Below are 24883 nucleotides of genomic sequence, written 5' to 3' on the forward strand. Positions count from 1 at the left end.
CCAGAGACAGGTCCCAAGAGGTAACAGAGGGACGGCGTGGCGGATTTAATCTCCTTGCCCCCCTCAGGAACCTCACGATCAGGTCATGCTTCCCCAAAGACTTACCATCAACTGCATCGTGATGTGCAGCAATGGCGGCAAAATACACTTTGAGGGTGGAGGGAGACAGCCTTCGCTCCAACCCATCTTGCAGGAAGGAGAGCATGACTCTGATCGGACATCTTTGGGGGTCTTCCCGGTGGGAAGAACACCAGTCAACGAACAGGTTCCACTTCAATGCATAGCTTTCCTGTAGCTCAGTGGTAAGAGCATTGCGTTAACAACGCAAGGTTGTGGGTTCGATCCCAGGGGATTGCACATACCTATGTATAAATGTATAGGATAATGCAATGTAAGTCGCTTTGGATAAAAGCGTCTGCCAAATGCATAAATGTAAATGTAAATGCATAGAGAGGGCTCTAGCGAAAGTGATGGTGTCTACCACTGCCTGCGGTAGATCACCTAGAACCTCCGCGTCCCGTCCAGGAATTAGACAAGGAGTTTCCAGAGGCGATGCCATAGGGTGCCCCATTTCTAAGAAAGCAGGTCCTTCCTCAGAGAAATGGGCCAGGGAGGGGCTGTCGCGAGGAGCGCGAGTTCTGGGAACCAGGTCCGGTTGGGCCAGTAAGGCGCAACTAACAAGACCTGCTCCTTTTCCTCCCTGACTTTGCACAGTGTCTGTGCAAGAAGGCTTTCTGGGGGAAACGCATACGCTGGCACGGGCCAGCTGTGTGCCAGTGCATCCATGCCGAGGGTCCCCTCGGTCAGGGAGTAAAACAAATGGCAATGGGTCGAGTCTGGAGAGGCAAACAGATCTACCTGTGAGGCTCCGAAGAAGTCCCATATCAGCTGGACCGCTTGGGGATGGAGACGCCACACTCCCGGAAGCGTAGGCTGTCGTGAGAGCTCGTCGGCTGCACGATTGAGCATGCCAGGGATGTGAATGGCACAAAGCAACCTCAGATGCTTCTGACTCCATGGGAGGAGATGGCGGGCGAGTTGCAACATGCGACGGGAGCGTAGACCACCTTGTCGGTTGATGTATGCAACGGTCACAGTGCTGTCTGTACGGACCAGTACATGCTTGCCATGTAGCTACAGTACTCCCAGCACAAGGAGTACTGCAAGCAACTCGAGGCAATTGATGTGCCAATGCAGTTGAGGCCCCGTCCACAGACCTGAGAGACTACATGCCCATTGTAGGTGTCCCCCCAGCAAGTGGCAGAGGCATCCGTGAACACCCCAGCATGAGCTAGCCAGGCTTCCAAACGCCGTGCAAGTGGGACCACAGATGTACCCGGGGTGGGGTAGCGAGGTGGAACACAGGGACTCGGCTCGGGAGGCACTGGGGCGGCCCGAAGCGGAGTCTGAGTGTGCTGTTTAACACTTACCTGGTTTCAGGGTGGGGCAGAGGGTGCATGGGAAGGCCTGGTGGCGTCCCCGAGCCGCACACTGCTACCCACTGGCGATGAGAGAGGGGGATGGGAGTGGCAAGGCATGGGAGCGTCGCTCACTGCCATCCGTGTCCTCTTGTGACCCAGAGAAATTGCTCTTTTTTTGAAAATGTCCGAAGAATCAGCAGCAGCGTAGCCCCAACTGTGATCCTCAGGTCACCTAGTGTACTCACCGAAGTAGCCCTCTGCTGGGCAGAGGAACTAGATCGGGGCATAGCAGAAGGGACTCCACCTCTCTCAAGGTACTCGAGTCTCAACAGCAGCATCAAGATGGTCATCTTCCCGCTGTGGGTACATGACTCATTCACGAAAGCCACCTCAGTGTGCTTTCGGCCCAGACACGCAGACGGAGACAGGAAACGACTACATCTGACATCTTTTTTTTTTTAAAAGACGCAACGTCACACCCGTGCTTGCTCTTTTAGGGAAAAGCTCTTTTAGTGCTGAAGCACTCAGGGAATTGGTCGCTAGAAATAGTCAAGACTATTAAAATCCTGCAGTTTGCACAAAACTCTTTTAGTTTTCAGCTGTAATGAATGCAGAGAAAATACTCTTTTAGACTGTAATAAATGCAGAGGAAATGCTCATTAAATGGCGACCACTGCTGACATGCCAACACTCTCTGGAGAGCTTCTTCCGGGTTTGTAGACCACTCATACAGATGATTGCAGAGCAGAATCGATGAAGCGCTCAGCTCCGAAGCAAAAGCTAGCTTTCAAATCTCGCTCGTCACTGTCCATTGGCTTGTTTCATTTACACTTGAGGGTGATTGGGGTTTCAGTCCAGATCCAAATTTGGATCGACATTCTGACGTAAGGTCGAACGTGACTGACTGATAGGGAACGGCAGTTTCCTGAATATGCTGTATGAATAAAAAAATCACCATAAAATTTTCCACAAACGCACTATAAAATGATCATAAATGTAATAAATGTTATTCTTGTGCTGTAATTCAAATTTTCAGAATCCATATGATTGTGTTGTGTGGGGAACAGAATCAAATTCAAGTCTTTATTCAGTGATCTTCGTCTACAACTTAGTGAACACAACCTTAAAAACCCACACTCGTAAAAAAAAAAAATAATCAAAGTTTGCCATCTCAAGATGAGTTACAAATGCCAGTGATATCAAATACTCGTTGGCTCTCATGAGCCTCATCATTGATTGCGACATACCATGATTTGGGTGATGTGTGCTTTTGTGGTGCCTATATATTTCACACTTAATATAAAAGGTTATGCGTATTTGCCGTGTTTGGCCCAATACGGCCCAAACCCAGAGTACTCCCCCCTCAGGTTGTGATAGGAATAGTTAGAACTAGAAGTGAGGAGATGGGGTGATGGAGGGATGCTGATAAACTGTCAACGAACAGAGGTAAGTCAAAAGTGGTCAAGCGTATAACTAGACGCGGCAGGCGCGAATTTGACGCGCTATTCGCGTCCGGTGTGAACGCACAGTTATACCTCTTATCTTATGTTTAGGTTTGGGGATAGAGTTAAGGGATCTAAAATCTATAAAATGGTAAAAAAAATTGCTATATAAATATACTTATGAATGATATAAAGGATTCATAAATATTTTACATTTCTATAGCTGTAAATACGTACTGTTTACGTTTTAGATGCTGCCAGTACGTCCATATTGTACATTTCAACATCAACACAAATGTACAAAAAAAGTATGCTTTTGTACCTGCAAATATTATGTATGATTACCTTTGTATAAACAATGAGACCAGGCTGGACACAAATATAATAGCCTCTGCTGCTTTCTAGGATCTTTTCAAGGTCAATGAGTCCCTGTTTCACACATCTAATAAATGGAAAACGTGTTATGTCATGTGCTCTGACACAAGGAACTGTGGTTCTCAGGTGGACAATAAGAGTTTGAGTCCTGCTTGCATCATTTTCTTGTCCTACTTCCCCACACTCTTAACCCGAATTAGTTGACTTTACTCGCAAAACGCGTGGAAACCCGTTGCCTTATACCACTTTAGTTTTTACACAAGCAGAAACTAAACATGTTGAGTTGTATTACCATGGAACCCTAACCTTTTACACAAGCTGAAACTAAACATTTTATGTTGTATTAACATATAACCCTAACCTTTTACACAAGCTGAAACTAAACATGTTATGTATGGAATTAATTTTGTGCCAATAATAATGAACGTAGCTTTTCAAGAAACTAATGAAAATATAAATTGAAACTGAATAAAATATCTTTGAAACTGAAAAAGAATAAATCGCAGGCAAATTTTTTGACTTCGTTTTTAATACACTGCATGTTTTGCTAACTATTTCTCATATTTCAATCGCTGATCTGAACTTACAAATGCGCTTCCAGAGTTTTCATTTACGCTTCTTAAGTTCTCTTACGAGAGGTCTCTCGTACTTGCGTAAGGTATCTTACGCTAGGGGAAAACCTCTTTTCCTCGAGATATTGAAGCCAAAAATTATCCTTAATTTTGCAATAATGTAAAACGCATTGCAGCAGCATGCAGACATGGGCGAGACAGCTCGCGCGCCCATTGGCTGCTCTGCGGCAACTGCACCAGCCTATCGATAGAGGCTCCTCATGACGTCAGAACCAATGAGGGCGCTTCGCGCCCATTACGTCATGTCCCGCCGAAATCGGGTGGGGCCAGGGCTATAAATACGGCCCAGAGAGGCTGGTTTGGTCAGTTTTTCATCTCTTCAGCGGGCCTTCGCATCGCTGGATCCTGAGAGGAAGCCGCGCCGTCTGAGTCAAGCATCCAGCGGGATTAGAGCATCTGAAGCTGCTGGTCGACATCTCGCCGCCTTCAGTCGCCATTTCTGCTGACGCTTTCCGGCGTACATATCCTTTTCTCTTCTACTGTGTTTTGTGTATGTGTGTGTGTTCGCCGCCGCGACACACACTCTCATTGCACTAAAAGAGCCGGGCGTCTTTTTCAAGACGCCCCTTCCCCCCCCAACCCGCAAAGCTCGCCAGTGTGCCCGCTTGCCTTGCCTGCTTGGAGGATGATACCTGCTCTCCCTCTGTTCGAGCCGCGCAAACCGCGCCGTTCACAGGGGATGTCAGGAGCGGACGGTCATGGGGCTAGCTTTCTCTCTCCCTCTGTTCGAGCCGCGCAAAATGCGCCGTTCACAGGGGAGGCTGGAAGCGGACGGTCGGGGTTAGTTTTTCTTTACGTACAAGAAAGCTACCCTGCCTCTGCGCCCCATTCACGCGTCAATCACCAGCGAAAGGAGAAAATAGCGTTTTAGTCCCGCCGAGGCTGGACTGACCTGAAACTTCTCACACATTTCTCAGTTCCCTGATCAGGCGACTGGAAATATAAATATTGCAGCGCCGGCAAGCAAACGCCGAAGAAAACATGTTGACGCTCTTATATTCTCTGCATCTGAAAGCCTTTGTATTCCCCCCTGTGGCTCAGTGGCGGAATCTTTGGTTTTTCACACGAGAGACCGGAGTTCGAATCTCGGTCTAACGGCAGATTAATTATGCCTCCAATGCTTCGCTCTGTCAGTTCCCTGAAAGGCGACTGCAGATGTGCATGTTGCAGCCAACGAGCGCGTTGTACAACCCACTCGCCTGCACCCAAACACCGTTTCTATGGTTCCCGTGCGTCACTGGCGAAAGGAGAAAAGAGTGTTAATGTCCCGCTGCGGCCGGGCCGAATTCTATTTCTCATTCCCCTCTGAAGTTCGGGCGACTGGAAATGTCATACTGCAGTGAGCGAGCCTGTTGTAATGCACGCGCCTGCAAACAAACGCCAGCATGTTGACGCTCTCTGTTTCTATGGCAACTTCTCGCTCGTTCAGTTCCAGTAAATGCGACTGTTCCAGTGTATTCTGCAGTAAACAAGTCGGCGACACAGCCCGCTTGCCTGCACACAAACGCCGCTTTACGGCTACCCAGATAAATCCCATAGAGTGTATTTTCTGGTGTTCCGGCCACGGCCGATGGTGTTATGAGTGTAGACAAAATGCCCAGTGCTCATTCCTACACAGAAACACAGCCCGTCACACAGGGCTCGCGCACATGAAATCGACCCAGATCGATTGCGCATTAAATGTGGTAAATGTGCCCACTGCCCAGTGCCCACAAACACTACGTTCTGCATGTCTCAAGGTTTCTGTAAAACGAAACCAACATGCATTCGCTCTGCTCAGGCAGACAATGCTCTCAGTGTTGTAAATGTGCCCGCTATCCCACGCCCACATTCACACATAGACATGACAGGTCTTACGGGACTCGCCCAGCCCTCCCCCTCTCGATTGACCACCGCAGAGGAGTCGAGCGCGGGCAATCTGCCCGCTGTTATCAGCGCGCCCCCTGCCTCAAATGTCATAAGCGCGACGCTTATGTTGCAGCACACTGAAGCCCCTCTGTCGCTGAGCGACCAGAGCGCGCTTCGCATTCAACCCCTAGCCATTCGTGCAAACGCATGGGCAAGGCTACCCGGGGTTTCGAAGTGGGTGCTAGACATTATAGAAAGAGGCTATTCGCTACAGTTCGGTCGACGCCCGCAACGCAAAGCGGCGCGAATCGATACTACGGTGAAAAAGGAAGTAGCACACCTACTTCGGGCCGAAATAGCGAAGTTACTGAGCAAAGGGGCTATAGAACCCCTATCACAAGCTCAGAGCGAAGGGGGCATGTACAGCAGATATTTTCTGGTACCAAAAAAAAAAAAAAAAAAAAGACGGGGGTCTCAGACCCATTTTAGATCTAAGACGACTAAACAAAGCACTTCTGAAACGACGGTTCAGAATGCTCACGACCAAGAAAATCCTCTCGCAAATTTGCCAAGGGGACTGGTTCATGTCGATAGATCTGAAAGACGCTTATTTTCAAATACAAATAGCGTCACGTCACAGGCGATTTTTGAGATTCGCCTTCGAGGGCCAGGCATATCAGTTCACAGTCCTGCCATACGGCCTATCCCTGGCACCTCGCGTATTCACGATGTGCATGGATGCAGCGCTCGCACCCCTCAGGCTCCGAGGCATACGAGTGCTGAATTATTTGGACGATTGGCTGGTTCTAGCTCGATCACAGTCGGAGCTCATAGAACACAGGACCATATTACTCGATCACCTCGAGAATTTAGGTCTCACAGTCAATTGGGCAAAGAGTTCACTGTCTCCCAGTCAGAAAATATCTTTTCTGGGCACAGATCTGGACTCGCTGTCTATGACAGCACAGCTGTCGCCGCAGCGCAGACTAAGTATTCAGCGCATGACAGAGATTTTTCGCCACAGCACTTTAGTCCCGCTCAAAAAGTTTCAAAGGATGCTGGGTCTCATGGCTTCAGCATCCTCAGTGCTTCAGCTGGGTCTGCTTCGCATGCGCCCGCTGCAGTATTGGTTGAAAGCGCGCGCCGCGCAGAGCTTGGACCTCCGGTCTCGCGCGCCTCAAGGTCGATCAGAAATGCGTCGCAGCTCTGAAACCTTGGACAGTGACCGACTGGTACCGGTCAGGTGTAAGCCTGGGGACTTCCTCGAGTGTGAAGGTGGTGTCTACGGACGCCTCTACCTCGGGATGGGGAGCGCTGCTCGAGGGCAGACCGTTATTCGGCCAGTGGTCGGAACGGGAAAAGCTTCTGCATATAAACTGCCTGGAAATGATGGCAGTCGACAATGCGCTGAGGCGCTTTTGTCCCCAGATAAAAAGACACCACGTCTTGGTCCGTTCGGACAACATGTCAGTGGTGGCTTATATAAATCACCAAGGAGGTATCAGATCCAGAATCCTTCACAGGCTGACGGAACGCCTCCTGGTCTGGGCTCAGCACAACCTGCGCTCGCTCAGGGCAGCGCATGTGCCCGGCCATCTGAATGTGGGACCAGACAGACTGTCCAGAAACAATCTGCCGACAGGAGAATGGTCTTTTCATCCACAGACAGTCAAAATGCTATGGAGGACATTTGGCAGAGCGGAAATAGACCTATTTGCGTCTCAAGAGAACGCTCATTGTCAGGAATTCTTCTCCAAGAGCAGGGATGCGCTGGCTCACGCTGGCCCCGCTGCCCGCTCTAGGTGTTAGAGCGAATCAGGGAGAGCGGATGCCCAGTGCTACTCGTCGCCCCATTTTGGACAAACCAAGTCTGGTTTCCAGTCCTGATGCAGCTGACGAGTACCGCCCCGTGGCCGATACCGGTGAGGAGGGATCTCCTCTCGCAGGCGAACGGCTCGATCTGGCATCCTCGCCCGGAGCTTTGGTCCCTACATGTGTGGGCCATCAACGGGTACCCGTTAACCTCCCAGCGGGAGTGTTAAACACGATCACGCAGGCTAGAGCTCCATCTACGAGGCGGCTCTATTCCTCAAAATGATCTGTGTTCACTAGCTGGTGTACAGCGAGTGGCACTTCACCCTCACGCTGTGGGGTGCCGGAGGTTCTCTCCTTTTTACAAGAGCTTCTGGATAAGGGCAGAACCCCATCCATGCTCAAAGTTTATGTGGCGGCCATAGCAGCGTTCGCTGAACCACCGCTTGGCCAGTCATTAGGAAGGAACGATCTGGTCATTCGCTTCCTTAGAGGAGCTAAGAGGCTGAACCCTCCCAGACCACCCTCAGTTCCCGTTTGGGACCTTTCCACGGTTCTGGAAGCCATGAAAGGTGCCCCATTCGAGCCAATACAGTCAATAGACCTGAAACCCTTGTCTTTCAAAACAGTGTTTCTTCTGGCTCTCGCTTCAGTGAAGCGCATAGGGGATTTGCAAGCGCTCTCAGTGAGCACGACGTGTATGGAGTTTGGGCCGAATGACTCGAGAGTCATACTCAAACCAAAGCACGGATATGTTCCTAAATCCCTCAACACACCGTTTAGGGCACAGGTTATCTCCCTGTCGGCCCTGCCGGTATCTGAGGAGGAAGGGGACGCAGGCTTCCTTTGCCCGGTCAGGGCGTTAAGAGCCTATGTGTCTCGCTCATCTGTTTTCAGACAGACGGAGCAGCTCTCTGTTTTGTTCAGCTGACGTTCTAAGGGACTAGCTGCGTCAAAACAGAGTCTATCCAGGTGGATAGTGTATGCTATAGCGCTAGCTTACACATCCAAGGGCCTGCAATGCCCGATAGGTGTCAAAGCGCACTCCACAAGAGGCATGGCCTCGTCGTGGGCTTGGTCCAGTGGGATTGCCTTGCAAGATATCTGTATGGCGGCAGGCTGGGCCTCCCCGTCTACATTTATAAGGTTTTATAACCTCGAGGTTCCCGCTTTGCAAGCTAGGTTGCTCTCGGTTTAATTTTTCAGTATTGCCCGCCCGATGCTATCGGCTCGGGATGCTGAAACTGCTAGAGCGTCGATCACTGATCGCCTATATACTTCTGTGGGCAGTACGTAAGTCCCCCATATTTACCAGTCCAGGCTGAGTTCGCCCTGGCTGTGTGGAACACTTGATATAACATGCTCTTATCAGAGCTCAATATTACAGGAATGATGCTATTCTAGCCCTTCTTCCCGGATTCTCTGTGAGTCCCTTGTGATTAGGCACTGTATGAGCCCCGGGCACCTGCCCTTGGGACTTTAGTGTTATGTCTCAAGCACGCACGGCATTTTACATTGTGTTCCCCTAGCGTAAGATACCTTACGCAAGTACGAGAGACCTCTCGTAAGAGAACGTACTCGGTTACTAACGTAACCTCGGTTCTCTCTAGAAGAGGGAACGAGTACTTGCGTATCTTGCCGTGCATGCGTCATGTTCTGATTCGCTTCAGCGATGAAAAACTGACCAAACCAGCCTCTCTGGGCCGTATTTATAGCCCTGGCCCCACCCGATTTCGGCGGGACATGACGTAATGGGCGCGAAGCGCCCTCATTGGTTCTGACGTCATGAGGAGCCTCTATCGATAGGCTGGTGCAGTTGCTGCAGAGCAGCCAATGGGCGCGCGAGCTGTCTCGCCCATGTCTGCATGCTGCTGCAATGCGTTTTACATTATTGCAAAACTAAGGATAATTTTTGGCTTCAATATCTCGAGGAAAAGAGGTTTTCCCCTAGCGTAAGATACCTTACGCAAGTACTCGTTCCCTCTTCTAGAGAGAACCGAGGTTACGTTAGTAACCGAGTACGTTTTCGTTCGCCGTTCTGACACATTTCTCTCGTGGGGGCGGGGCTAGTGGCAGTGTGTTCTCATTGGCTACTGAGTTTTTGATTGACAGCTTCTTCACCTGGAAGTGAAGACGTCAGTGTTGTGTTTACATGTGTGGATGTGAGCGTCTGTAAGCGCAGCTTTCTATTTCATTTTAGTGATATTACGTTTATTTCTGTATTTATTTGCTGCTACACTATATTGTTGAGATGGTTTCTTATAGAAGGAAGAGTAGCCTACAGACGAATGATATCATTATCATTAGTCATCGTCGCTATCAGGATACTGGATAGCCTACTCGTGGTAAGTCTGATTTTTTTTTAATACTATACTAATATTTATATTACAGTACTGGCTTTTTTTCAGGTGGAGAGGCATTTTAGAGCTCAGTGAGAGCCCATAACATTATACAGCTGTGTTGTCTTGATTTAACTTAGCCCAATCATTACATGACTTGTTTATCTACATTCGGTTAACTTTACAGTCTTCGATTAAGTTAGATCATATTTCCCCTCAGCCACCCCAAACAACATTGGGCTAGAGTACTGTACAGTATCTGTACTGTATCAGTCAATGACCGATGCCATAGGACCAGAGCGCTGTCAATCACTGCCTGATTCAACTTTGGCAATGTAAAGCCTTTTTTTACCATGCCGATAAAGCTATTTAAGCCTGAATTTCTCAATTGCTGATTAATTTGCGATGCAGAGTTTGTGAAAGAGGAGAGACACGACTTGACCACAGACCACGCCTCTGTTCATAATATGTAAACACTCAATTATTTTGATGTATCGCCCTGGTCGCAATATTTATTCTGATTACTTTAGTGTGATGAAGATGACTGATAAAGCTATTATATAGCTAGTATGAGAAACAAAATGCCTTTTCTGTCCATATTTGACTAATAATAATAATGCAAACAATTGCACTTCAAATGAACATTTCTGAGAAAAAGTTTAATCTTTAATAGTCTTTAATAATAAATATATGTCCAGATTAAAAACTTAATACATGCAAGTTATTATGACTGAAAACATCCAGCAACTAGGGAATACACAGCCTTTGATATATGTTTATATATAGGGCTATACAGCCATCTACTGGTTACACAACCGTATTACAGATGATAAATGCTGCATGACTCCGAGGTAAATATTTAGTATTGTAAAATCCCTTAAAACATTTATATAATTTGTTTGGAATAAATATTTTAAGTCTGCAACTTGTTACTGTATGTGGGAGTTCAAAGCAGTTTGTATTGTTAGATTATAATACATTTCCTCTCTCATTTTCCAGGGACTGGAGCAACTTTTCCATAAACAAAATTGTGATGCTGACACAGAGGATGGAGTGATAGTACCAGAGATCCACTGTCCCTATCAGACAATAATCTTACTTTGTTCAGACACATCACCTTTGAATGACTGGGATCTTGATCTTCAGACACCTGATTTATTTTATTTTATTATAAAATAGCAAATATTTAAATTTCCTCTAGATTAAAACAAACACAGTTCACAACAAGTACACAAGTGGTTGCACTTTATTCTTTTTAGTCTATGCTGATCTTGGATTATCATACCAACAGCATATGAATGTTAAGGGTTCACCCAAAAATAAAATTCTCACTTATTTTACTCACCCTCATGCTGTCCCAGATGCATTTTACTTTCTTTCTACAGATAAACACGAATTAAGATTGTAAGGAAAGTAATCCATCTCTGCGAGTCCTAAAAACCACACACAGTGAGTGTGACGATAATCCATGCGACCTCAGTGGATGAATCATTGCCTTCTGAAGTCAAACAACAGGCTTGATAAAAGAAATACTAATAATGTAAACTGTTTTAACTATTAAAAATCACTTCCGACCAACTGTCTTACGTACATGGGTTACAATCCACTTGTATTATATGGACTCACAGAGATGGATTATTTCCTTAAAAATCTTTGTCTATGTTAATGTGAAGAAGAAAGTCATATACATCTGGGATGGCATGAAGAAGAGTAAATGATGAGAGAATCCTCATGTTTTGGGTGGACTATCCTTGTACTGCTTGTATCCAGTCACTGCTTTGTTACTTGTACTGCAACAGGAACTGCTCAAAGAATCATTGCAACATTTATTAAAATGTATATGAATTATAAATATGCATTACATGTATATTATGCAGTTAATGTTTTGTGGATTCTGGTCTTTCCTGTCACAACATAACTGCATCCAAGACCTTCACTCTGATACTTGTGTATATGCTTTAGTGACAATAAAGAATGTACATTTATTTGATTTCATATTTTCAATTACATTCATTTAACTGGTTGTATAAGTCACCATTGAAACGGTTGATGATTGTTAAAATATATTTACAATTTTAAATGTTAGAAGATGGTGTTAATTAAATGAAATAACTAAATACAATTATCAATAAAAAAATGGCAACAAGAACATTCTTTGTGTGACATAGGTAATGAAATGCCCTTTGAGGTCTGTATCTGACAGCAGGCCACGACTGTAATTTTCATATTGTTTAAATTCCTCTTATTTAAGTGATCATTCATTTTGATGGTGTAAATGTATATCATGCTAACAATGAGTAGTGTGATGGCCATGGTTGCCAACCTTGATTACCTGGTTGAAGTGAGACTTAATTGACGGCTGAATACTGTATATCACACACGTTTGCTAGTATTCTCTTTAAATTGTGACAGCTCAACCTAATCAGAGCCTAACATGGAAATAATCATCAGGAATAAACACATATTCTCTGAAAACATTGGACACTACAATATTTTAAGTATTATATACAGTACTTTAATGTACAATTACACCTGAATAGACTGAATAGATCTCTTGTGCTCCTAAAAGCTTCTGTCGACAAAGTAGTAGCAGCAGGTAAATACAGATCAAATTAAAAAACAAACCTAACTTAATATCACTAAAATGAAATAGAAAGCTGCGATTACAGACGCTCACATCCATACATGTAAACACAACACTGTCTTCACTTCCAGGTGAAGAGGATGTCAGTCAAAACCTCAGTAGCCAATGAGAACACACTGCTACTAATCCCGCCCCCACGAGAGAAATGTGTCAGAATGGGGAACGAAAACTCCAGAAGCGTAAACGAAAACTCTGGAAGCGCATTTGTAAGTTCAGATCAGCGATTGAAATATGAGAAATAGTTAGCAAAACATGCAGTGTATTAAAAACGAAGTCAAAAAATTTGCCTGCGATTTATTCTTTTTCAGTTTCAAAGATATTTTATTCAGTTTCAATTTATATTTTCATTAGTTTCTTGAAAAGCTACGTTCATTATTATTGGCACAAGAATAATTCCATACGTTGTATTAACATGGTTTAGGATAATAGGTTTACTATTGGGTACCCAGCATGCATTGCAAGTGTCACCATTGTTGAGATTCATACAATTCTGTTGGATTTCCTGCTGTATAATCACAGGACTTTCATAATTGAAAACACAGACATTATGATATTAAGGTAAAGATCATATGAAGTGCTACTGACTTTAGATACTTATAATATCTATTGATAACAACATCATAGACAGTTATAGTCAATTGATCACTTTACTTTTGGCTTTTTGCTATAACTATTGTGCCTTTTAAACTCACAATTAGAGCAGTCAAAGAAAAAATGTTTAAATATCTAAGGCAAGAGCCCAACTAAAGCCAACACCTTTCACCATCATGGTGACTACAAATGAAACAATAAATAATCAACATCTAAACCACTGTTGATTCTCAACAAGATCTTTTGTAGACGTCTGACAGAAATAAAGTCAGTCTGTTTAGTAATAAGTTAAGCTGGTAATGTTCGACTCTTCGGTTCAAACTTTAAATGGCGCACTCTGCGCACTGTCACCTGTTTAAATAGGCCACGCCCCTCCCTTACAGAAGCTTAACATAGCGAGTTATCTCAGCTTAACATGAGTAATGCAATGAATCTTTCAGCTAAATAGTACAAACAACTAATGTTGTTTAGTAATGATAGCAGGTTTTTACTAAACATAAAAGAATAAGTAAATTTAATTAGAAACAAAATCTGGGTTTACAGTGCATCATTTCCTGTCTCATTACTGTGTGTCTAACCACAAATACAAAAACAAACAAACAAACAAACAAACAAAAAAAAGAGGAAGGAGAAAAGGTTTGTGATGATATTTCACAGCCTCTGGGCCGATCATTATCTCATCAACGCATGGAATGTGAGTTCACAAACTGAACAAGCCCAAACAACAACCAAAAAAACATGAATTAATCTGACCTCAGGGTCATAGCAACTAAACTCATTGAGGAAACAGTGAGAGACATGCTGACGTCTGAGACGCCTTTGCAAATCATTTCACAGGGATTTTTACAATATGCTTTAAGATTGTCAGCACAGCAAACAGGATTAGACTGTGAAATGGTATATTATTGAAAGAATAAATTATCATGAAGGCAATGGTTTATGCATCTATACATATGAAGTGTTTATAAGACTGATATATAAAAATCAACCACGTGCAGCTGTGCTACAGTGATTTTACAGTGTGTTACAGTGAATGACAGTGTAGCAACGTAGTGTGTTACAGTGATTTTACAGTGGCTGTACTTTTATAAAACACTGCAGTGGCAATATATATAATCACTGTTCAATTATGTTCAATAAATAGCAACTGTATTAACAATAATCAGAATAAACATTCCACAAAGTTAAATAGTTACCGTTCTACGTAGTCTATGTTCTTTTTAACATATAGCTTAAAAATGTGTCACAATTTACATCCACTACCTACCCTGAAATGCTTTCCTTATATTATTATATTACAGCATTTAAAAAAAATAAAAAAATAAAAATAAAAAAAGCTTGTTTCAGATTGATTACTTTAGCATTACTGAAGTTAAATCCAGCTCAAAAGGTTGTACATGGCACCGCTTCACTCATTACTAGCAATATGTTAATAAATGCATCTAACAAGGGAGTGGCTAATCAGGACCTGTAAGCAGCCAATCAAGCTAACAGTAAAACGGCAACTGCAAGCAATTAGCCATACAAGTACTCTAAATGTTCACACACTATAACAGGGTAGTTAAATGTCAGAACAATCTAGACATGTTGAACGGCTCCCAAAGGCTACTAAACAATAAGGTAAATATTATCAGAAAAATGTCATGTGCTGATGCAATCACTTATTTTGGTGACGTACTTCAGTAAACAGGCTATGCTGCGGATAAAGCCAAACATGACAGAGCGAGGTTATGATAAGAGCAGAAATCTGGGGGCAGTCTAATATCAGTATAAAATTAAATGGATCATACATCACTGTAATTCAACCTTCTTTTATTTTATATTTATTGATGTTAAATGAGCATACTGTAAGTATTCTTATATCAAACAGTGTCAAAGACATGGCTGTAAATGACAATTAATGTATTTGTGCAATAATGTAAGCAACATGGTGCTTTCCTTTGCTTGTTCAAAGGAGACACTGGGAGACATGGATTTGTGTTGCCATGGCAGTGTGGATTCAGCAAAGGAAACCATATATCTGACTTGTTTAGATTGAGGGATGAATATTTAGAACGTAGAACATGTAACTGACAAAGGTTCTTTATATGGTTGGATTTGTAATATTATAATGACTAAACTTAGACAATTATGTATGCAGTGCAAATCTAGTTCATATGAAGAATTCCAAATCATGAATCATTCAGACATTTTAAAACAACTAAGCTTCAAGTTAATGAGTAGTCTGCAGTTGTGTTTAGGTCAGTGTATTCAGACTGCGTAATGCAATTCCTACATCTGATAATTCGTGAAAAATGTTCTTAACTGTGGCAAATACAATGTAATCAGTCAATTATTTACAAAACTCCATATATAAGGCAATAGAAATTCAAAACTGAAAAACAGTAGGACCATCTAACTAATAAATGCAGTCTGATCATTCTGAATGGGCTGCATCTTGCCTGCCAGCTGTAGATGTTTTCAGCCCCTAACCAGACAAATCCTCTTTTGATTTGAACAGTTTCAGCAATTAATTGGTTTTATTTAACAAACATTTTCATCACATGCAACACTCAACTCAAAAAATGCAATGCATTCAGCTCAAACTTAACTCAAATCAGTAATAATGGTCTTAAAAATGTAATAAAAAAAACATAATAATAAAAAAATTTTTTTTAGAAACGAATTACTTTAAAGTGAAAACTATCTGAGCAATATCTGACAAGACATAATAATGGTACAGCTCTATGGTCAAAAAAAACATTGTGCCTTATAAATTCCAATTTATGATTGCTCTGATGCTTTGGGGGGGGAAAAAACTCTAAAAATTTAATTTTCAATGCCTATTTTATGTTTTAGAAGACCATGCAACTTTTTTTGTGTGTATATATTTAGAAAGAGAAAACAATAAAGCGATATAAAAATCTAAATGTGAAAATCTTTTTATTTGTTGTAACACTCTTTTATTATCGAGCGTTTCTTACTCTGTCTAAGAGCACAATAATCAAAAATATTTTCTGGAGAAAGAAAAAAATGGTGAGAGAAAAACAAACAAGCAAACATTGTTCTCTTCAGTTATTTAACTCTGATATCATCATTTTGGGGTAATAGCAGTTGGCCTTTCTCCACATCCTGATATAAACAACAAAATCTAGAAATCTGGACTTAATGCATCATATACTTTAGTATCATTATGTAATTAGTGTTGATGCATTGAAACTCAGTGACCAGCTGTGTACTCACTTATTTACTCTAAACTAGTTTAATTAATGACATTAAAATACATTCAATTGTGCTGTGTGAATCTTAAGGGAAGTAAATAAAAATTAAGACACTGATTTGCTGAGTGAAGACACAAAGACCTTGGTGACATTATGTGTTCTCCTCATTCCATGTATTATTTCAGCCATGCCACAATAATTGTGTTTGACAGCTCAGGGGGTCATGAGAATGTCAAGCATTGTAACAAAGGAAGGAATCAAGCTGAAAATAATGAATTTAGAGGGTTTCCTGCAGCCTCCTAAGTTAATTATTATTTATTTTGTATCAAGAATAATTTACTTGAATCAACATAAAAGAACATACAAGTTCAGTGTATTTGTTTCTGGGGTCTTTAAAACACCAGGTCATTTGTAATTTTGTAAGGAACTAAACAAATTAAAAAAAAAAAGTTCTTAAGTTATTCTAGTGCTCAATGAATCTAAATATTTTCTGTTGAATTATATATTTTAAATTCTACCTACACATTTTCAATAGTTAAAGAACTTCTAAAGGACTGTTAAAAGTCGTGTTTGGTAGATAACTGAACAGAAGTCAATAGATGTTGACTGCATTGCTTTATTAACAGTGAATAGGGTGCATGCCCTCCTGTTTTGGTGGTGCTGTAAATAACTTGCACAGGGCACCACAGGTCCAAAAATACAGCCTGGGGGAACACAGGTGGTGTCAGTACTAAATGCTATCAATGCCTCATTGTAGTCTCCAGATTTTAGATGTAATGGATCAAGAATATCAGTGTGGTTGTCATGGAGGAATGCTTTATGCAATAACACAAACACGCTTTATTGATTAAAGAAGGTAAACTGTCTGTGGGAGGGAGGGGTAGCAGTGACCAAACCAGATGGTAAAAATTTGGTATTTTGATATATGGTATTTTCCAAAGTACATGGTAGTACTATTTCTTTAAAATATCTTGGGATGTACCATAGCATATGGATATGTAAATGAACTTATTTTCCCCACTGTCCTTTGTGATGATTGCTTTCTAACAGAACATTTTTATATGTTTTTTATATCCTTCTAGTTCTATATATGTGACCCTGGATCACAAAACCAGTCTTATGTTGCACGGGTATATTTGTGGCAATAGCCAACAAAACATTGTATGGGTCAAAATTATAGATTTTTCTTTTATGCCAAAAATCATTAGGATATTAAGTAAAGATCATGTTCCATGAAGATATTTTGTAAATTTCCCACCTTAAATATATAAAACATTTATTTTTGTGAATGGATGCAGCACAATCGCCAATAGAAATGGACAACTTTAAAGGCGATTTTCTCAATATTTAGATTTTTCTGTACCCTCAGATTCCAGATTTTCAAATAGTTGTATTTCGGCCAAATATTGTCCTATCCTAACAAACCATACATCAATGGAAAGATTATGTATTCAGCTTTCAGATGATGTATACATCTCAATTTAATAAAAATTACCCATAAGACTGGTTTTGTGGTCCAGGGTCACATATGGAAGGATGCATCATTGTTGAATTTTGAATGTTACACTCTACAAAATATATGGTATTCTTTTAAGTACCCTGGAGTAACGTAAATAGCTTACCATGGTATATGAATTAAGTAATCATTCAGTATGCTATTTCAAAGGACTATGGCACTTTCTTTTTTCATGCTGAAGCATTGTAACTGTCAACGAACCTTTGCTGAACTGAATCTAAACTTACTTCTCCCGTTGTCCTTTATGAATGTGACGATATCTTTATAATTTAAAGTTTGTGGATCTTCGTAAGGGAAAGCCACCACGGTGATGTTTTCTTTTTGCAGACTCATGTAAATGCCCTCGGCTAGGAAGTAATGCGGCCGGTCATCTTGTTTGAGGTCGTGGTAGACCATCAGCGCGCGAGAGGTCCAGTTAAAATGCACGTGTAGATTACTGACAAAGTCTCCGAGTTTCGTGGTTGTCGGGCCCGTCCTGACAATAGTTTTAAACTCTTCAAAATTATCAAAACCAGATGCTTGTCCTCCCGCGGTTATCAGGGGGAGTTTCCAGTGGGACGCGAACCGTCCGACAGACGCGACCGAATACGAGCAGCCGGGTCCGATGAACGCATCTGGTTTGTTGTAAAGTTTTGTGTCCACTGCGATCATCTGTGCCTTGTTTTCCGAGCAAGAACCAGCGGACTCTGTGCTAAAATTAAGGAGGTTGATAGTGTATCCCTTTAAAAGTCCGCTCTTCTGAATTTTCTCTTGCGCCATACGGATCGCGGGGAGGACGCGCGGCGATGCCCACGAATACTTAATGTTGTCGGGAAGCATCACCGCTACGGTAATATTCCCCTTTTCTGTTCTGCATTCCGGTAAAAGTACATGTATAAGTACCACAATGTAAAAACTAAATCCCATCCTAAATCCCAATCCCGTTTTAAACTGACAAACAAATCCTAGTTCGAGCGCGCCAGGTAAAAGGATTTATTCTTCTCAAATCAAACTTCAATGAGAAAAATCCTCTTTCAAATGAAGAGAACAATCCATTAGTGACGTCTTTCTTCCTTGTAGGCCAACTAAATTGCTTGACAGAGTCTCCTGGTGCTTTATATGATGGACTTCTCGCGTCCAACTCCTCAGTGAGATTCAGTGTGTGCGCGTCCGTGTGTGTGTGTGTGTACATCCAGATGAGCGCAACTTCACCGCGCGCGGCCCTTGTACAGCCCCTACACGTCATGACAGCTACTACACTAGTTAATGGCTCCCTCTGTCTGCAGGTCAATTAACCGCACTCCTACATGGAGTCAGGATGAATTTCAGGGGATTTATAATTATAAGTAGCCTAGCACAATGTAAAAACTATGGTAGCCCTTTCATTCTAAATTCACACACACACACGCGGATGCGCACACACTAAATCTCACTGAGGAGTTGGACGTCATCTCTTTCAACTCATCAATTAGCCAAAGAGGAAAAGATTTGGCACAATATAATAGCACTGACCCGGAAATCTTTATTTGAAAAACAACTTATTACAGTTGGTCTGAAGCGATAGTCTACTGTTTAAAAGTTTTAAATATTGTCATTTTTCTTACAAACACCAATAGTTTCAGTTCAGAAAACATTGATCCATCCATTGGGGTCATATGGATTACTGTAGTTCCCTTTCGTTCAGTCACTACGAGTTACGTCAGTGAATGACGAAATGGGGGTTTCGCTTAGAAGCCTATCACCTTTGAGTTCTACAAAACGAGCTAATGACAATGGAAATGCCATGGGACAATGGAAATGCATTCTCTTCACTCCTCTGCAAGCCTGTATTTGAGTTATTCGAGACTACGAGACGAGCGGCTCTCCCGTGTATTGGTGCAACGGCGCGTTCCAGCAAGATCGCATTGCCTGCTGCTGATCTGTGCAGTGATCTGCCAACAGTGTGTGTGCTTCTCCCTGGGCACTTCAGCACTCTGCTGAGCTTTCCTCTCCTCACAAAAAAGCTTGCACGTCTTTTTAAAGATGTCTCGCCTGTGCGCTTATGGGTGGGGTCCGTTAATTTTGCCATATGGTGGGCACAATCACTACCTAGCGTGTTTGGGCTTAGATCACGCTCAGGCAGCGTTTGTGGATGAATCATGTTCTCATTGCGGGAACATGACCATCGCGGTGGTGCGGTCTAGACTCAATGACCTCTCTGGAGGTAGAGTCCCCTCTGCGAGAGGCGATACTTTGGCTGGTGGCCAGGGTGAGCTGAGGGTTACGGTGTGGCATAAAGCCCCGACGATTCTTCGTCGGGCCACACCCCCCTCTTGCACACCACAACACGCAAGCGTTCAGGCTGAGATTACGGGACCATCTTCGGATGCACATTCGGCGCTCCAGATGATGAGACGATGTCCATCGCCGCATCACAAGGTGGGCTGGAGTCTTCCGGAGTTGAAGACTCGGTGTGCTGCTGCCTTCGGGTGTGCCAGCATTGCCAGAGTCTGATCCGAAATTGACAGCCATGCTTTTCCGGGCAGCCGCGAGCATCGGGCTGGAATGGAACCCTCCACCCTGTCCCGAGTGCTCGCGACTGGATGATTGGTTTTTGGGGGCGGCGAGTGCTGACGGCTGTCAGCGCCCACCCCAATACCTTTCTTCCCGGAGGTGCATGAGGAGGTCACGAGGTCCTGGAAGTCACCATTGTCGTTCGGCAGCCTCCTCCGCCTTCTCTTCCCTCAATGCGGCCATGGCCAAAGGGTACACTGGGGTCCCCCTGGTGGAATGCTCTGTTGAGATGCAGTTGTGTCCTCAGAGTGCTTCTACCTGGCGTGGTGATCCAAAGCACCCCTCCAAAGTCTGTAGATTTTCGTCTACCCTGGTGGCGAAATCCTATAGAGCTGCTGGGCAGGCCACCGCCTCGCTGCATGCCATGGCCATCCTGCAGGTCTACCAGGCCCGGATGCTCAGGGACATGCACAAGGGTAAAGCTGATCCAGGGCTCATGGAAGAGCTGTGTGCCGCCACCCGTGACCACACATTCCCTGGGTCAGGTGATGTCCACAGCTGTGGTCCAGGAGAGACACCTGTGGCTAAACCTGGCTGATATGCGAGAGGCTGAGCGGACCCGGTTCCTCAACTCTCCCATATCCCAGGCTGGCCTCTTCAGCGGCGCGGTCGAGGACTTCACCCAACAGTTCTCGGCCGCCCAGAAGCAGACTGAGGCCATTAAACATGTTCTGCCCAGGCGGCTAGCTGCTGCCTTCACCCAGCCGCCGGCTCAGATGCCTCAGTCTGCTTGCCGCCAAGGGCGCCCTCCTGCGGCTCCCGCCCCTCCCGCCCGGCCCCAGCAGCAGCCTTCACCCGGGCCGCGCCGTGGAGGTGGCCGCAGGAAGGCGCCCCAGCCTGTACCAGCCCCGCAGCCTGCCAAACGCCAGGCGAAGCGGCGCTCCTGATACGGGCAGCTCAGAGATGGGCTGCAGTTCTTCCCAGGAGATGGTAGCAGGGCCACTCCAGAATCTTTTGTTTAACCACCTTAATGTGGTTAAGGAAGAACTGACACCCCCATCTCTGAGCCCTCAGAGGCCGCGGACGGCAGTGTGCGACACTCAGCCTCACCACTCTCGTCCCCCTCTGTCGCCAGACCCGTCAGAGCAGGCCCCTGCAGAACGCTCGTCCTTCCCTGGCCTTCTCTGTCAGGACGCGGCATAAGACCATGCCCCCACACCGGGACGCTACGCCTCCCACGTCTGGGCCGGTCATTCCGCCTCGCTGTGCCCCATCATGGGTACCTCTGTGGTTCACATGACCCCGCTGGTTAAATTTTTGGGAGCCTTGCTAGAGCTTCTCAATCTGTCCCGCTGGCTTGCGAGAACCATCAGGCTCGGCTATGCGATTCAGTTCGTCTCCTCCCTGCTTCCGGGGAGTTCGCCATACCATCTCTCCATTCTTCCTCGACGCAGACAGTTTCTACGGTTTGCTTTCGAGGCGCAGGCATACCACTACATGGTCCTTCCATTCGGGTTAGCCCTGTCCCCTCGCGTCTTCACGAAGGTCATTGAGGCAGCCCTTGTGCCACTCCGGCAACACGGGGTTTGCATCCTGAACTATCTCGACGACTGGCTGATTCTAGTTCACTCTCAAGACCAGTTTTGCGAACACAGGGACCTGGTGCTCCGGCACCTCGCCCGTCTGGGCCTTCGGGTCAACTGGGAAAAGAGCAAACGTGCAGAGGATCTCTTTTCTCGGTATGGAAATCGACTTGGTCGCCATGTCCGCACAGCTTATGAGCGAACGTGCACAGTCACAGCTGAATTGTCTTAGTCAATTCGAGGGCAAGAATGCGGTTCCACTGAAGTTATTTCAGAGGCTCCTGGGGCATATGGCATCCGCCGCAGCAAACACACTGCTCGGACTGCTTCATATGAGACCGCTTCAGCACTGGCTTCTCGATCGAGTCCATGGGCATGGCAACAGGGCACGCTACGAGTACCAGTTACTCGGGCCTGCCGTCAGACCTTCACCCCGTGGTCGAACCTCTCCTTTCTACGGGCCCGAGTTCCCTTAGAATGTTTCCAGGCATGTTGTTGTCTCAACAGATGCCTCCACCACGGTCTGGGGTGCCATGTGCAATGGACATGCTGCCGAAGGCTCCTGGACAGGACCTTTGGCATGTCAATTGCCTCGATTGTTGGCAGTACGCTTGACTCTGCAACGCTTCCGGGCGTTGCTCAAGGACCAACACGTACTAGTCCGTTCAGACATCACGGCAACAGTAGCGTACATCAACCGACAAGGTGGTCTACATTCCCGCCGTATGTCGCAACTCGCCCGCCATCTCCTCCTATGGAGTCAGAAGCATCTGAGGTCGCTTCGAGCCATTCACATCCTGGGAGAGCTGAACCTGTTTGCCTCCCTAGACTCTTCCCACTGCCGTTTGTTTTATTTCCTGACCGAGGGGACCCTCGGCACGGATGCACTAGCGCACAGCTGGCCGCGGGGCCTCCGCAAGTAGGTGTTTCCCCCAGTGAGCCTTCTTGCACAGGTTCTGTGCAAGATCAGGGAGGACAAGGAGCAGGTCCTTTTGGTTGCGCCTCATTGGCCCTACCGGACTTGGTTTTCCGAACTGGTGCTCCTCGCGAAAGCCCCTCCCTGGCCACACGACGCCATACGCCAGACGCTGTCTGCCATCTGCCCTGTATAGTGAAAACCGGGATTCATCCGTGAAGAGAACACCTCTCCAAAGTGCCAGACGTCATCGAATGTGAGCACTTGCTCACTCAAGTCGGTTACGACGACGAACTGCAGTCAGTTCGAGACCCCGATGAGGACAACGAGCATGCAGATGAGCTTCCCTGAGACGGTTTTTGACAGTTTGTGCAGACATTTTTTGGTTATGCAAACCGATTGTTGCAGCAGCTGTCTGGGTGGCTGATCTCAGACGATCTTGGAGGTGAAGATGCTGGATGTGGAGGTCCTGGGCTGGTGTGGTTACACATGGTCTGCGGTTGTGAGGCTGGTTGGATGTACTGCCAAATTCTCTGGAACGACTTTGGAGACTTATGGTAGAGAAATGAACATTCAATTCATGGGCAACAGCTCTGGTGGACATTCCTGCAGTCAGCATGCCAATTGCACGCTCCCTCAAAACTTGCAACATCTGTGGCATTGTGCTATGTGATTAAACTGCACATTTTAGAGTGGCCTTTTATTGCGGCCAGCCTAAGGCACACCTGTGCAATAATCATGCTGTCTAATCAGCATCTTGATATGCCACACCTGTGAGGTGGATGGAAAGGAGAAGTGCTCACTAACACAGATTTAAACAGATTTGTGAACAATATTTGAGAGAAATAGGCCTTTTGTGTACATAGAAAAAGTCGTAGATCTTTGAGTTCAGCTCCTGAAAAATGGGGGCAAAAACAAAAGTGTTGCGTTTTGTTCAGTGTATGTATATTGTCACTCAGATTTATACTCTGCATTCTACCCTAGATAAAATCCCTGTTGAACAGTGAACACTAGAATTGCCATTTTATAAATTGCCATTAGAGGTCAGACAAGTTCATTTGTAACTACAGGAGGACTTTCTTTTTTTGTTGTTCAATTACAGACAAGCACAACGAAAAAAGTACAAGACAAATACAAGGCATTGTGTTACAGTTCAGAGCTTCTAAAACAAAGAATAACAACAACTAAAATAAAAAATAAATAAAAAAAAATGGGATAAAAGGTGCTATATAATATTAAGGCAGTTACATGGGTAACACTTTATTTTGATGGTCCCTTTTGAACATTCTGTTGACTATAAGTAACTTTGCAACATGTCAACTAACTCTCATTAGCGTATTAGTGTACTGTCTGCTTAATATCTGATAACTCTTTATTGTGATGGTCCTCCAACAGACACTCTACTGACTAATAAGTAACTTTGCAACTACATGTCAACTTATTCTAACCCTAACAGTCTACTAATACTCTACTAATACTCTAATGAGAGTTAGTAGACATGTAGGTGCAATGTTACTTCTAGACAACAGAATGTGTTAAAGGGACCATCAAAATAAAGTGAAACCGTTACATGATTTTGAAAAGCTTTAAAATTTGTATTGTTTTTATAAGCTTTTTGTTTTGTGATCTCATGTTTGAAAGAATTTCAAAGTATATTGTGAGATCAATATTATAAAAGGTAATATATTACCCTGGTAATCCAGAGTTCTCGCGAGAGCACAAGTTGAATTTGCTCAGCGAGTTACTCTGGTGTGGAGTAATGATGCTCATTAAATATGCCCCTCTATCTGAGCTGCACCAATCACATCGGGTTATCTGATATAGGCGGGCCAGAGGCAAGATGACGACAGCGTTGCGACGTCAAAGTCATGAGTAAATATTGCAAGATGGCTATGTATTGAACACCATTGGTTTGAAACGGCTTTGGCCGCTACAATGAAAGATTTAGACTTTCTCTAAAAGAGGAACAGAAGACTGCGCTCGAATCATTTCTTTGCAAGAATGGCGTTTTTGCTTTTTTGCCGACTGGATATGGTAAGAGTCTAATCTACCAGTTAGCTCCGCTGGTAGCTAAGCTATAACTTGTTGTGAT

At 44.4% G+C, this 24883-nt stretch overlaps 1 protein-coding gene across 3 annotated transcripts in view; it reads right to left on the bottom strand.

The window, feature by feature from the left end:
• Window positions 1-18983, bottom strand: part of npr2 (natriuretic peptide receptor 2) — a 68942-nt gene extending 49959 nt beyond the window's left edge. For all 3 annotated transcript variants that reach the window (XM_082171386.1, XM_082171385.1, XM_082171384.1), the window contains exon 1: window positions 18048-18983. In XM_082171386.1, the coding sequence (XP_082027512.1) occupies window positions 18048-18726 (679 nt within the window). In that variant the 5' untranslated portion in view covers window positions 18727-18983. The remainder of the gene's footprint in view (window positions 1-18047) is intronic.
• Between the last annotated feature and the right edge of the window lie 5900 nt (window positions 18984-24883).

The sequence above is a fragment of the Leuciscus leuciscus genome (assembly GCF_965113295.1).
Source record: "Leuciscus leuciscus genome assembly, chromosome: 5".
NCBI lineage: Eukaryota > Metazoa > Chordata > Actinopteri > Cypriniformes > Leuciscidae > Leuciscus > Leuciscus leuciscus.